Source organism: Orbicella franksi, chromosome 11 (assembly GCF_964199315.1).
Source record: "Orbicella franksi chromosome 11, jaOrbFran1.1, whole genome shotgun sequence".
NCBI classification, from domain to species: domain Eukaryota; kingdom Metazoa; phylum Cnidaria; class Anthozoa; order Scleractinia; family Merulinidae; genus Orbicella; species Orbicella franksi.
In genome coordinates, this window is record NC_138155.1 from 8,517,619 (window position 1) to 8,531,428 (window position 13,810).

Sequence of the window (13,810 nt, forward strand, 5' to 3'; positions counted from 1 at the left end):
CAGGACTTGTCATAAAGAACGGGGAACTGTCTTACAGCCTCTGCCAGTTTTTCCTCTAGAGCCGCCATTTTTTTTTTTTTTTCCTTGCTCTAAGTTTGAAAGAGACTGGTAATGAGTTTTTTGATTGGCTGATAATTCCGCTTCCACTTTCGATTCCGTTCACCTTGTTCTCACTGGATCGGAAGCGACGGAAGCGGAAGCGGAAGCGCAAGAAAAAGAAACTCTTCTGATCCTTCTGGCTCCGATTCCGTCGAGCTTCCGACTCCGCTTCCGATTCAGCTTTTTGATTTACACTGGATCGTAACGCTCCTTGCACTTCCGATTCCGACTCCGCTTCCAATTCCGTCGCTAGTGTGAACCAGCCCTTAACCTTGCATTGGTGCCACGTAAAATTAGTGTATCTGGTTTTACAGGTGCCATGTCTCTGACATTTAATTTATGCGAGAACTGTTATTTCGCACGGTAATTTTTTGGTGTTCGTAAATCGAAATCTATATTCGTGAAACTGCAAACAGAACAGTTTCTCTGAAATTAATCCTCGAGGAAAAGACAGACAAGCTTTTCTTTTTTCTTTTTTTTATCTTAGGGGAATTACTCGTTCCTATTATTGGACAACTACAACAACAACAATAGCAACAACAGTTTTCTTTTTCTCAATACAAAACTGACAAGTATTATTACGAGCGGAGCGAGTGAGTTAAATATTGCTTTCAACAGGTGAAATTTTGATACATGTATTGTTTTCAATAGAAATAATTTTATTTTTAATATATAGATAGACGGACTGTTTACATTAACAAGCGTACCAGTTTGCTGCCATGTTTTAGGTATTTCTATATTTCATCTATCTTTTTTTACTTTACTAAACCCTTATATTCAGTGAGTTTCCTTTTTATTTCAAAGTATCATCCTTATCATCATCATCATCATAGTCATCGTCATCATCATCATCCTCATCTTCGTCATCGTGATCGTGATCGTCATCGCCATCGTCATTGCCATCGTCATGATCTTTCCCTCACCTGGGAAATCGGGCTTTATTGGCGATATATAGTATATGTATGGGCCAAAATTTTCATCTTGCTTTAAATTTATAGACTGGATTTAATTGACTATCGTAAAACCAAAAAATCACTATGGTAAATCACAACGGGCACAGAGCTCAACCCATTGAGCAAACGAAATATGTGCAGCTGATATAAGCGCGGGAAAACGTAAGCGAGCAATTTACAATTAGTTTTTCTTTTTTTTTTTCTGACTCTCAAGTGCAAATTGCTTTATTTTATTTTATTTTATTATTATTTTTTGATACACTCTTATTTCAAATAACACAGGACCATGTTGCAATAATTCAGCACATCTTATCGTGTTACGTTAAACTACATTTGACTACATTACAGTACCTTACACTTTATTAGAAGTAACTTGCAACGTTTTGATCGGTATACCATGGATTAAAATCCCAAGGGTCACTTTTCATTTCTCAGCAACCACACGAGCCTTTAGGCAAGTGTGTGTATCAAGAGAATAAAAGTGACAAGTGGGACATCCCATGCTATGTACTACGAGCTGCATAACTATTTTATACCGTGGCATAGAAAATACCGTGGCCAATACAATCCATGCGTCATAAGGGCTTCGCATAGTGGGAAGCCGGGTTGGATGCAATAACGTCGAATATACAACGGTTTTCCCGCAGTCTGATTAGCTTATTTTCTACAGCATGGTATAAATATACATCGGTTCTTAACTAGCGAACGAAAATACTCCCATGGGGATTAATCACATTTTTCAAGTTGTTTTCCTGGCTTAATCCACATGGATCATGGATGGGCCAAAAATTCTTTATACAACCATCAAAATGGTAGAAAAGGCCTTCTGCTATGAATTTTGGTCCACAGGTTTCGCTCGGTGCAATGGTAAGCATTCTGGTATCTTCATAGAGACACGTGCCAGTTACGTTCCCTACAACCGCGCAGACGGCATTTCCTTGTCGCCAATCAGCCAAGCTTCCACCCAACGAATAGCAAGCCCACCAGTTGTCAATGTTGCTTTTGATCAGTATCTCTGAGCCAATATGTTTCCAATGCGAGAAGTCCATGGCGTTGTAGTCTGTTTCACTTAGTGGAGTAGTTGTCGAGATGGGGACATCTACTCCCAGAGTGGCCGGCCAATTGGGTCTGGGTGTAACAGCGTTTGATGTATCTATGAAGTGACTATAATTAGTGAATGTATAGCTCCACACTAGAGTCCAACCTCCTCCGTCAGTGTCCATGTCACAGTAAGCCTGAAAAGCGTCGTTCTTAGATCCATAGCTTGGATCTATCCAGTACACACCCGAAGGCAATGGTGGATTCCAATAGCTAAGTGGCCAGCACGAACTAAGGACGGGTGGTTGAGTAGTATCTATGGAGGGAATGCAGTGATGTATGTCATTTATGCAGTAACGAAGGTTAATGTGTTGTGCACTTTGTCTAGTGGTCTGAAAAGACCAAGACTTCAGCGAGAATGTTTTTCAAGAGGGTAAGCGGGAGGTTAAATTTCTCTTGTAGTGTAGGATCGGGGTTTAACTTTCATTACCGCTGTTGATGCATTATTAGCGGTTACGGCTTACTCTTTGCGGTATCCACTCTGTAAGCGATTGTATTCAGATTTACGTGATAAGAGAGGATATTACACAGTGGGATGAAGATATGAATTTTATGTTCGAGTGGCAAGAACAATATCTCAATAATGTGCGCAGCGAACGAGTAAGATATAAGGGAGTTTATAAGAACCTACGACGGGGACGCCGAAGGAAACATCGGTGAAAAAATGAATTTATACTTCACCCACGAATCTTGCGATACTCTTTATTTAGTCATTTAGTTTGTTCCTCTTTGTCAAAGCTGTCCAAACTGAATATGAAAATCAGCGTAAACCTCGAAACATAAATCTTAAAAATTATCCGTCGTGGTTTACGTTCTCCAGAAAACGCTGAATTTCACGTTGTTGGATTGCAGAGGACGGCAAAGAAATGTACCAATAATTATAAGGCACATGCACAGCCATTGTTCTGCTCATTAGACCTTTTGTTTAACGACGTTGTCGTCGATGTTGCAGTTGTGGTTTTCTTAAACTCCTTAATGTTAGGGCCACAAGAACATAAAATTCATTTCAACGAGCTAACATGTAATGTTCTTTTCATTATACAGACATACCGATGACAGTGTTTTTGACGATTTTCCGAAAATTTCCAACCTTTCCAAAGATTTCCGAAAATTCCCCAGATCACAGGAACGTTGCCGAACATTTTTGGAAAATTTCCGAAGATTACCAAAGATTTCCGAAGCTTACCGAAGATTGCCGAAGACTTTCGAGGCAGACCTGAAGATGTTTCGATCATACACCAAAGAATTTAAGTGCAAATTAAGAGACAAACTTTATGTCAGTGAAATCATCGAAATCTACATTGGTGAGGATATGGAAAATACCCGGAGGTGGTTTCGTATGGATTTGACTAGTGGTGTATTTTGCAATAAAACACTGGTGTCTATATAATAAACAGAAATATTCTCAGAACGTACAGTAAATGAAATCTATGATAGGGGTTTGTAGAACTTATTGCATATAGAGAAGATATCTGAAATGCGCTAGGCCAGAGCTTACCAAGTGAAGTAGGAATTTCCTCAAAATCGTTCTCAAAATCATAGGATGCTGGAGGTTCTGCGGGAAGAACCTGACAGGAAAAAAAAAAAAAAAAAAAAAAAAAGAATACGAAAGTTACCGATTAGCTGACTGACCGCTCGACCGGCTAATTAACCGCCCGCCTCAGCAATCAACCGGCCCGAACGGCTACCAGAGTGACTGACTGATTGATCAACTGACTGACGAATTTGAAAAACAAACACAGAAGAATGAACCGAAGCAAAAAATAACCCGTTGCTCTTATCACCTACACCTAAATAGCAAGTCCTTAAACATTTAGTTAACCTAACCGCTTGGGGTTTTGACCATAAGAACCATGATCTTCTTATTTATTTAGAGCCGACATGAACACCTTAGAAGAAAATGTGATTAATATTTATGGTTTTGGTTAACGCGAGACCACTTAGAGGTTGCAGGCCATCCTTACATCTCTTATTATATGGCTGAGAAAATTAATGCATTGTGATTGCTCGAGAGTAAGCCAATTCATCGTTGACTAATGACTAATTAAGTTTTCGAGTACTAATTAAAACGTGGAATACTGTCTTCAAAGCCAATTCATCGTTACTTCTTAATTTGCACTGCTGTGCTCTGCAGTGCAAATTGACGTGCGCGCGTGTTGGCACGTTTTTCTCAGTCATTTAATAAATAAGAATCGTATGAAAGCTCCAGCACTTAAGGATTTGCGATACTCGTGAAATTTGAAAGTTCTTTCAAATATCACTCGTAATGTAAATCCTTCATTGCACTCGCATTTATACAATTACCTATACTTATTATAATAATTCCCTCCCCTGCGGCAACCCCTGGAAAAGGCAATTACTATAAAGTTTTCTTTGTTCCTGACTAACACACCTTTTCTACGTAGGAAGAACCTTTTTGTTTTAAAAGCCTGTCCGGATACATCTTTCTTGTTTCTCTGTGTAGTGAACAGGTCTCTCCACTCGTGATATAACTTGCACTTTTACAAACGGCCTTCCTCGCACACATCTGGGAACAGGAAAACAACGAGTCGACCTTTCGAATCCAAAAAGCATCTTCATCTACGAAGAAAGAGTCTTCTTCCATTTCAAAGAAAACGCCAAACTCTTCTGTTTTGAGCATTGTTGTGAATGACAATATGGCAAGAACTGCGCTCAACATCTACGAAGGAAAAACAAAATGAAGAAAATAAGAAAAAGAGTCAAACAGGAAAGGTAATAAGACGCTAGAAGAAAGAAAAAAAAAGGAGTTCGCAATACTTATAAAGGGTGATGTTATTGCTACTAGTAATTACTTACCATTCTCCTATTTGTCAGGTGATATGTTTTTTGTGGCGATGTCAAAGCTCAACTGAGAGGAAGTAATCTCTTGTTAGCTGTGTCAATTGGTTTGATGAATTTGCACTTCCGCAATAAACCAGTTTTACTGGATTTTTCTTAATTCGGAATGACTTTATATTGTCCACTTTATGATTTTTTCCCCAAACGTTTAATGTATTTCCGAATTTAGAGGACGAATATCAAAGCAATGACATAAATAAAATAATTGTTTCAGTGTTAGTCCCGGCACTTTTCATCTCTCAAAAACTCATAAAAACTAATGTCCTCCGTCACTCGTTGGAAATCTCTCTGAAATGGCGTATAATGTTTCGAAAAATCATTTTCAATCGTAGTTACGTTTAACTTACTACGAAAATCTCCTATTCCTGAAATTTAAAATATAACCCACTATCCGTTTTCAATATTTTTATATTGACCATTTTCACTGAGGAAAGCGAGTCAGCAGAAACTAGGCACTTAGACGAAATGACAGCTGGCATTTTAGTGAGGATTCCCATTCTTTGAGTCAGAACTTTGAGATGGATTTCAAATTAGGATCTCAAATTAGGGTTTTGAGTCCGGGACTCGAGTCGGGATCAGGAGTCTAAATTTCGAGCTGTAATCGACTAGTTTACACTTCTACTTACATTGGTTTTTACTGTTGTTCGTCGTGGTTAGTTTTCAATCTAGTTTGCTTGCGGTGCGTCACTCCTGTTTGCTCGCGGTTACATGTAGCTTTCACTCCGACTTGCTTGCGGTCAGCTTCCACTCCAGATCTGGTTTAATTTACTTGCGCGGTTAGATCTAATTCGTTGGTTAGGATAGCATGCGTAATTGCAATAAATAATTATATTTTCAATATACATGAATATTTGTTCGATTAAAATACCAAGTCTTAGTAGGCGAAAAGAGTTGTACACGAATACAAAGCAATGATTTTTTTTTTCGTGGCAAGTTTCTTGATTACGTATCTCCGTCTCTTATCTTAACCGTAAATCTCTTTCAGAAAGTAAAAAATCCGAAATTCGCTTAGTGTATCTTAAAGTCTAATTAAGTGGAAACATTAGTGACCATCGTAGTTATAACAGCCACTTTTAAAAACAGCTTAAAAATATTAAAAAGAAAAAAAAAACTGTAAAAAACTCCAGGCCTGGACGGGATACGAACTCAAAATCCTTGCAATATCGGTGCAGTGCTCTACCAACTAGGCTATCAAACCAATTAGGCGTTGGTCTCGTTGTGAGTTCGTAATATAGACATACCCCTATGGCTAGATGGTAAAAAATAGGAGTGGATATATAAAAGATCATATGCAGTTGAAGTGCGAAGAAAGGTCAAAGGATATAGAATGATCATCACATCTACAAAGCTTAAGACTGCTGCGATACCGGTGCAGTGCTCTACCAACTGAGCCATCAAGCTAACTGGCCATGGGAGCTGGTAAGTTTGTGTTCGCGATATAACCGCTCAAGCCTGATTTTTTTGGTTATATCTTTCTGCGTAGTTCAAATATGCAGGACTAGATCGGAATTGGGTATAACAACAAAGTGAAGCCTTCTTGTACAGGCCTGCGACCATACGTTATCGCACAGACGAACACTCTTCTATTATAAATTCTCCGAATGCGGACAAACTGACTGACCATATCCATATAAAATATTTGTGAATGCGCAGTTTTTCTGTTTCTATTCGTGAAGCAAACTGGTTGTATTGCAGGACCAATACAATAGCAAATATATAGTCTCGAACTATTTTACCATTATTATTATTTTTTTTATTTTTATTATTATTATTGCTTTTCTTTATATATATTTCAAAAATGAGATACTTTTCCAATATACCCCTTTGCGTACCGCTCGCAGAAATGAGAGAGCAAAGGAGTTCCTCGTCTCAGGCTAAAACAAAGTAAAACAATATAATAGCTCTTTTTTTGGCATTTTAGGGACAAATACATTATATAGCTTAGCTGTAAATAAAGTAAGTATGCTTGGTTTGATATTGGTTGAGAAAGCACGAGAACAGAACAGCTTAAATGTGGCCATTAGCAGCTTTAAGCATAACGGCGGTTGACCTAATCGCGAAAGTCAATCCATTGAAAGAAAATAATTAGGAGTAAAAAAAAACATGTATGATGCACTAAACCATATTTGCTGACATTTGTTAAACATAAAAATAAACTGATTTTTTTTTTTTTTTTTATCACATGCCGAATAAATTAAATAAATGAAGCAACACACCTAGAAATCGATCAATTTATTAATCACAAAATTAAGGAAAAATATAAAGTAAATTAGTTAATCAGTTATTGAGTTTTATTTTGTGCAGAAAATTGGGTGGTCAGTTAGCACTGTCTTTTACAGCATCAGAACTTTAAGTATCCATAACTGTGTTATAATTACTAGGAAACTCCACCAGTGACCCATAGATTTGACTTCATGTTTACATAAAAAAAAAAAAATCATTCAGTAGCTGCCATTCAATGTAACTCAACGTCTCGGCTTCGTTAATGGACCTTAATGGGCTAGTTACTAATTATCACTCCTCCTCTACTTTCCCAGTTCGCAGTTTGTGTTCTTAGTTTTCTGCAAATATCAAGATCGATATATAATAGTGCAGTGTGTAAATCTACGCGGCATCGATTTCTTGTCAAAATTTATTGGGTTTAAACAGGAGCCATAATCGGGGACGGAGACCGTAAGTCTTGGGATCCACGCGCACCTATGATATGGGACAATTTTTCTATTTTTAGAACAAATTGCGCCATCCTGACGTCATATATCCGCGCGAATCCACGCACATGTCGGGGGTTCTCGCGTGGATGTTGTCACGTTGCATGATCAAATAGTGAGAGTTGAGAGATTCTCTTGCGTATTTTTCACAGCGATGGCAGGGAATAAGGCAGGGACTAAGAACCAGGGCGCTTACATGTAGTTTTATGCTCTGAGCCACTGGAAAAGGTGGGTTTTTCAGGGTCGAAAACAAGACTTCAATCTCGCGCTGGGAATGAATAATAAGATCTGCTCGCGCTAGTTGTGAGCTTACGCGTATGTTTTTGCGTTTGTTCTGACTTAAGAATATAGCAAGGAAACTCTCTACTCTGGTATCGAGTTAATTTGTGAGTTTCTCGGACAATGGTTAATCATAACCAAAACCTGTTTTGATAGTTTCTTATTGTTTCTGCTTGTTTGGTGAGTTTGCAAAAGTTTCTGAAAGGAAAGTCTGACGCGTACAATTAGCTCATTTGCATAGTGCAGCTCGTGCACTTTCAAGTGCAAGTCGGTGTCAGTTTCAATGTCAACAAATCTTGACAAAGATTTCTTTCGTTATCGTTTGTGCGGAGATGCTGCAACAAATTTCGCGAACGCAAAACAGGCTACTAACATCATGTGTGTTTCTTCAACATAAGCATAGTGAAGTTTTACACTGCGAAAACAAAAATAGACAAGGAGTTTTGGTAATTTAAACTCGATCAACAAAATCGAAATCGTTATTCGACGTTGATTAAAGAAAGCGTAACTTTGCTGATTATTTCTGCTTTATTCGCATATTTTCAGCTTAGCTTTTAATATGTTCTCAAACATTTATCAATCTTACGCATATTTAAAAACTATAGAGTTATTGTTTGAGTTCGATGTACGTTTTCACACGAAAGTGCGGCGGAAGTACAATTTGTCATGTTTACTGACTGTACAAAACACGCATCGGCGGGCGCTCTCATTCATCGACAACAGAGAATTTACTGGAATTTTACACGAATAAAACTGAGCAGTATCTACGGACGAAAAGTTATTGGGCCTTGATGAAACATCAAGCGTTGCTTACAATTCAGGCGAAACTCAAACTAGCAATTATTTTGTTTTACTTTTCGGTCGCGATGGACTGACAAATTCCTCGCAAACGTGTGGCAAGAGGAGCTAGGAAACTATGACGTCCTGAAGCTCTGCTATATCTAAATATATCCAGCTAGTGTTTTGCTCTGTTATTTTTAAAGCTGTTAATCTTCAGCATATGTGAAATTTAAAGTGGAGTAATGTACAGCTCATGTAAAAGAAGCATCCGTCGGAACACAACTTGGTCAGCGATACATATCTAAGCTTAAAGCGGAACATACCTAAATTCGACACTGTCTTACTTCACTCAAACTGGAGCACCTTACGACGAAAATACTTAAGCAAAATTCCAATAGACGCAAACGCGTTGAGTTGTGAGCCAAAAGCATGAAAAATTTGGGGAATTTGGGACGCCATTTCCCCGCGCGACATCCGTAAAAATCCTCGCAGCATGCACGCGCGTGTGCCTCAGGCGATGGTGCAATTTGTTCTAAAAATAGAATTATTGTCCAATATCATGGGGACAACCCCAATACTAAAAATGGCGCGCGCTTACGGTCTCCGTCCCCGATTATGGCTCCTGGTTTAAAATGCTACGCACGAGTTCGCTTCATCACTCTAATTAGATCGAAACTTATGCTCGATATTTTAATCTGCCTGCACGCGGTACGAAACCAAAGAGATCAGTCATAATCCGACCAACCGATAAGATAAGATAAAATAAGAACTTTATTAATGTGTCGAAGTCGCTAGCTTACAATGTACACTAAAACACGATTTTCAAGACCTTACTACACACAGTTTCCTCATGGCTTCAAGACCCGAGAGAATATCTGGTTTTCATTCTAGGAATAAAGTCATTCAGCAGAGAAAGGACTTCCGATCCGGTGAGATGGATTGAAAGGAGAGTTTTGCCCTTTATCCCTGGCCGGATTCGACTTCCGACGAGTCAGATCGACTTAGAAAATGATGAGTTCAGTGGCCCCACGCGAATCATATTAATTCGTCGACATTTAATACCACTTGTTACAGTCTCAAGAGCGACGAAGGTCCATGCTGTCACTGTCTATGCCACTCGACTTCCGGTAGTTTACCCTTTTCATGCTTTAAGAATGATAAAGGTTAACTGATAATGCACAAATCGACTTCCGGTGAGTGAATTCATCAACTGCCTTAAAAAGAATCCACCAAGGTTGGGTGTATAAGACATGGATGTCTGTTTAGAAACAGAAAGCGACCCTTGTGTTTCGAGGTTGTTTAAAAACGGTTATTGACATATAATTCCTAACTGATTCGAAAAAAGAGAGATTCATTGAAGAGTGAATAAAGCCAAATTTCCATAATGAATGTAATTACTCATATGAAGAAAATACAATAGTTGCTTAAACCCGCTTGAAGTGAAGGATCTATTAAGTACTAGCTCCTTACGATTCGAAGACAAACTCTAATGTAAATTTTCCACTTCAAACTCAGATCCTTTGAGACTGATGACAATTGGCTTTCGAGACATATTAACTGAATGCGTTTGTTTTCCTCCGAGCTTGTTATTTTTTTCTTTATTTCCAGTCTGTTTTACTCTGTAAAAACCCCTACTATCGGGACCCAAAACTTCCGTTTCGAATTGCATCCTCCTGCATCCTTCATAAGCTGCCTTCGTTCGTATTTCCATCATAAGTTTGGTGATCAGCCGTCGCAAAATGAACGCCTTACTTTCAAGGGCAGCGGTGTTATTCAGAAACAGCAAGCGATCCCTGTTGTATGGATCCATGGCAGTTTTGACAATAGGCTTAGAAGAACTGATCCAAAGTGTTGTGTTCAACTGCCCGTGTGAAGGACACTTCCCTTATGGATTGACATTTCTCTGGGCACCGGCCTTGCTGCTGTTTCTCGCCAGTATCCTGGTGAACAGAGATTTGAGGAAGCTGGCAAGAGTCAAGAAGAAGTAAATGACACAATCACCAGGCAGTCGTTATCTGAAAGCATTTCTTGCTACGCCGTATATTTTCATAAATGCAGATATTGCCCCGGTGGCGTGGCTCGTGATATCTTTTCTACAACAGCAGTATTACACATGCGCTTATTTCGGTCCTCCTTTCGACAGTGAGGCTGCAGTGGGCAATGCAATGCAACGTTCAGCGTATTAATATCTGCTGGAATTGACTGATGCATAACGTGACATATGGCACATACTATTACATAACGACCGAATTTGACCACCCGAAACGTGACTCTGACCTTAAAGCATAGGGAGGTGCTGTGTTACAACGGTTTGAATTTATAAAGGTTTGTATGGGAATGCAACGGTTTTGCTTGAAAAGTCAATTATTCTCATATTTTGTGAATAAAATCTATTTACCCTGTTGCTGTGTTGTATTCTTTGTTGTTTGCTAGCTGCTCAGGCCGATCTAACGCGATTTCGGCGAGTTATCGTTCTGTGGGTTTCCACTACTAAGAGAAAGACAAGGTCGGACACTGATTACCGGAGTGCCCACCGCTCGAAGCGAATAACCCCGCCGGCTCAATTCCTCCGTAGAATCGAAGAAGAAATGTTGAAGTTCCATGTCAGTTCACTCGCTATGCGATTTCGTCCACAACACCTTCGCTACGAAACATTTATTTCGAGATCCCTTCGCTCGCAAATTCGAAAATAGCCCCTTCACGAAAGTTAAGATGGGTGTTGGGTAACTATAATTAGCCCGACCGGGGGTAGTCAGCAACGATTTGTCAACGGTCAAACCAAAATGCTCCCCGGATACCCTCGTGCTTTAGTTGTCAAACCCATAAAGGGAGTGCCCGGTTACCCGGGGAGCATTTTGGTCTGACCGTTGACAAATCGTTGCTGACTACCCCCGGTCGGGCTAATTATAGTTACCCAACACCACGAAAGTGTCCTAACTTTTGTGACGCGGCTGTTTTCGAGTTTGCGAGCGAAGCAATCTCGAAATAAATGTATCATTGCGAAGGCGTTGTGGACGGAATCGCGTAGCGAGTGAACTGACATGGAACTTCAACATCTCTTCTTCGATTCTACGGAGGAATTGAGCCGGCAGGGTTATTTTCAGTGGATTTATTCGCTTCGAGCGGCGGGCACTCCGGAAATCAGTGTCCGGCCTTGTCTTTCTTTTAGTAGTGGAAACCCGCAGAACGATAACTCGCCGAAATCGCATTAGATCGGCCCGAGGAGCTGGCAAACAACAAAGAATACAACACAGCAACAAGGTAAGTAGATTTTATTCGCAAAATATAAGAATAATTGGCTTTTCAGGCAAAGCCGTTGCATTCCTATACAAACCTTTGTAAATTCAAACCGTTGTAACACAACACCTCCATATGCTGCAAGGCGTGAGTCATGTTTCGCGCGGTCAAATTCGGTCGTTATGTAATAGTACATGCCATATGTCACGTTAGCCTGAACGTTCGCATAAAAAAGAAAAAAAAAAGGATAACATTGAGAGCTTGGGCCGCCTGTGTTTCGCGGTTCGCATATTGCGTTGGGTAACTATAACCTATGACCACTTAATTGATGAAAAACCGTCTAATTACACCTTATCCCTGGTATCTGAGCAACATAACTACGTTACTCGAAGTGCATCCCTACAACACTTCAATCCCGGTTTCTCCAGAATAAATATAAGGAAATTTTGCCCCACTGTTATTGGATGTTACTACTGGAATGACCTTCCTTTATCTATACGTAACTTAGCGACTAGAAAACGTTTTTAAAAAGCACTCTTCCAGTGTTATTTTGCACAGTATTAATTAATTTATACCTCTTCCTCTCCTATGTTAAGTTAACTTTTTTACCCTAATTATTATTGTCATTTAAACAAGGGCATCTAATTAACTTGCTATATTTTTGCCCTTTTCCATTTCTCCTCTTACTTGCCTACTTTATATTTATCTTTGTAATTTTAGAATGGAATAAATAAAGAAAATGAAAAATGAAATGAAAAATTAGCCCGACCGGGGGTAGTCAGCAACGATTTGTCAACACGCAAACCAAAATGTAAAATGGGGTTGACTAGCCTACACGAGTTCTACGGTTCGTGACATTTGTACATTTGCCGTTCTCTGTTCGGTCTCTCGACCTTTTTTGTCGCTTCACTCGTGTTCATGAAGTTACATTTTATCGGCAAAACGCCGTGATTGAAATGGTCTGAAAGTGAACATCAGTTGAGGCATAGATTAAGAAATAACCGAATCGAATGTACTATAGTCCCCTTTAATCCTATCCTATGTAAGTAACTCTACAGAATATTATATCTCGTAATATTTAACAATGATTGCACTACATTTAATTCATTGCATTTTTGGTTGGTACAAAGGTTCACCAAAAACCCGAATTATATAAATCACTGATCAAGCTTCTGTTAGCCCCCAGTTATCATAAATTAAATAAATATATAAATAAACGTTTACAGATGAATAAATGGTACATGAGGCTTAGTGATTAGTACCGAGAAGCAATTTTAACTTACTGCTGGGCATTCTAAGGGTATCAGCTTTTCATTATTTTTCGGATCTTTTCTTACATCCTGAATCAAGAGAAAACTAAGGAGTCGCGGACATTAAATAGCTCAATATACTCATGTTAACAAAAACCAAGGAAAACCAAGGCTTAGAATTCAAAACAAAGATTCTACCTTCTTCAAACTCATTCTTTTTTCTTTCACAGGGCTAACCTTGTCAGGGGTAAATATAGCCACCTGGCCGGTGTACTTTGAGTCTGGAAGATCCAAAGAATGAACACATCAAAATTGGAAACTAAGAAAAACGTCTGCAAGCGTGCGTTAGCGAGTTTTGTTTTATTTCCGCAAATATTATCTTACATAAAAATTGCATTGCCACTTAATGAGACAACCAGCTGGGGATTAAGCCGTCAAATTAAGCGGAGCCTATAGTATACTAAATATACATCACATGCTTATTCAATCATATGCATTTGGGTCTAAGTTGTGCTCCTGTTTATGTTGAACTGTTAGTCTCCGTCCA

General features: G+C 39.1%; 2 protein-coding genes across 2 annotated transcripts in view; one reads left to right on the forward strand and one right to left on the reverse strand.

Moving 5' to 3' along the window:
- Positions 1-13,810, forward strand: part of LOC145502054 (proprotein convertase subtilisin/kexin type 4-like) — a 297,387-nt gene that overhangs the window by 140,799 nt on the left and 142,778 nt on the right. The gene's annotated exons all lie outside the window — the stretch shown is intronic.
- On the reverse strand, positions 1,751-10,586 carry LOC145503301 (uncharacterized). The gene is made up of 4 exons (XM_081482785.1): positions 10,395-10,586; positions 4,543-4,830; positions 3,649-3,718; positions 1,751-2,406 (listed from the first exon to the last, which is right to left on the reverse strand). Exons 1-4 carry the CDS (start codon positions 10,584-10,586, stop codon positions 1,751-1,753), a joined length of 1,206 nt encoding a protein of 401 aa, XP_081338911.1.

Excerpts from the sequence above, each read along its gene's own strand:
- LOC145503301 (XM_081482785.1), bottom strand. The coding sequence starts at position 10,586 with ATGGATCCATACAACAGGGATCGCTTGCTGTTTCTGAATAACACCGCT. Across the intron at positions 4,831-10,394 it reads ATAGTAGGGGTTTTTACAGA|ATGTTGAGCGCAGTTCTTGC; the intron begins GTAAAACAGACT and ends TTTCCTTCGTAG. Across the intron at positions 2,407-3,648 it reads GGAAATTCCTACTTCACTTG|ATACTACTCAACCACCCGTC; the intron begins GTAAGCTCTGGC and ends TTCCCTCCATAG.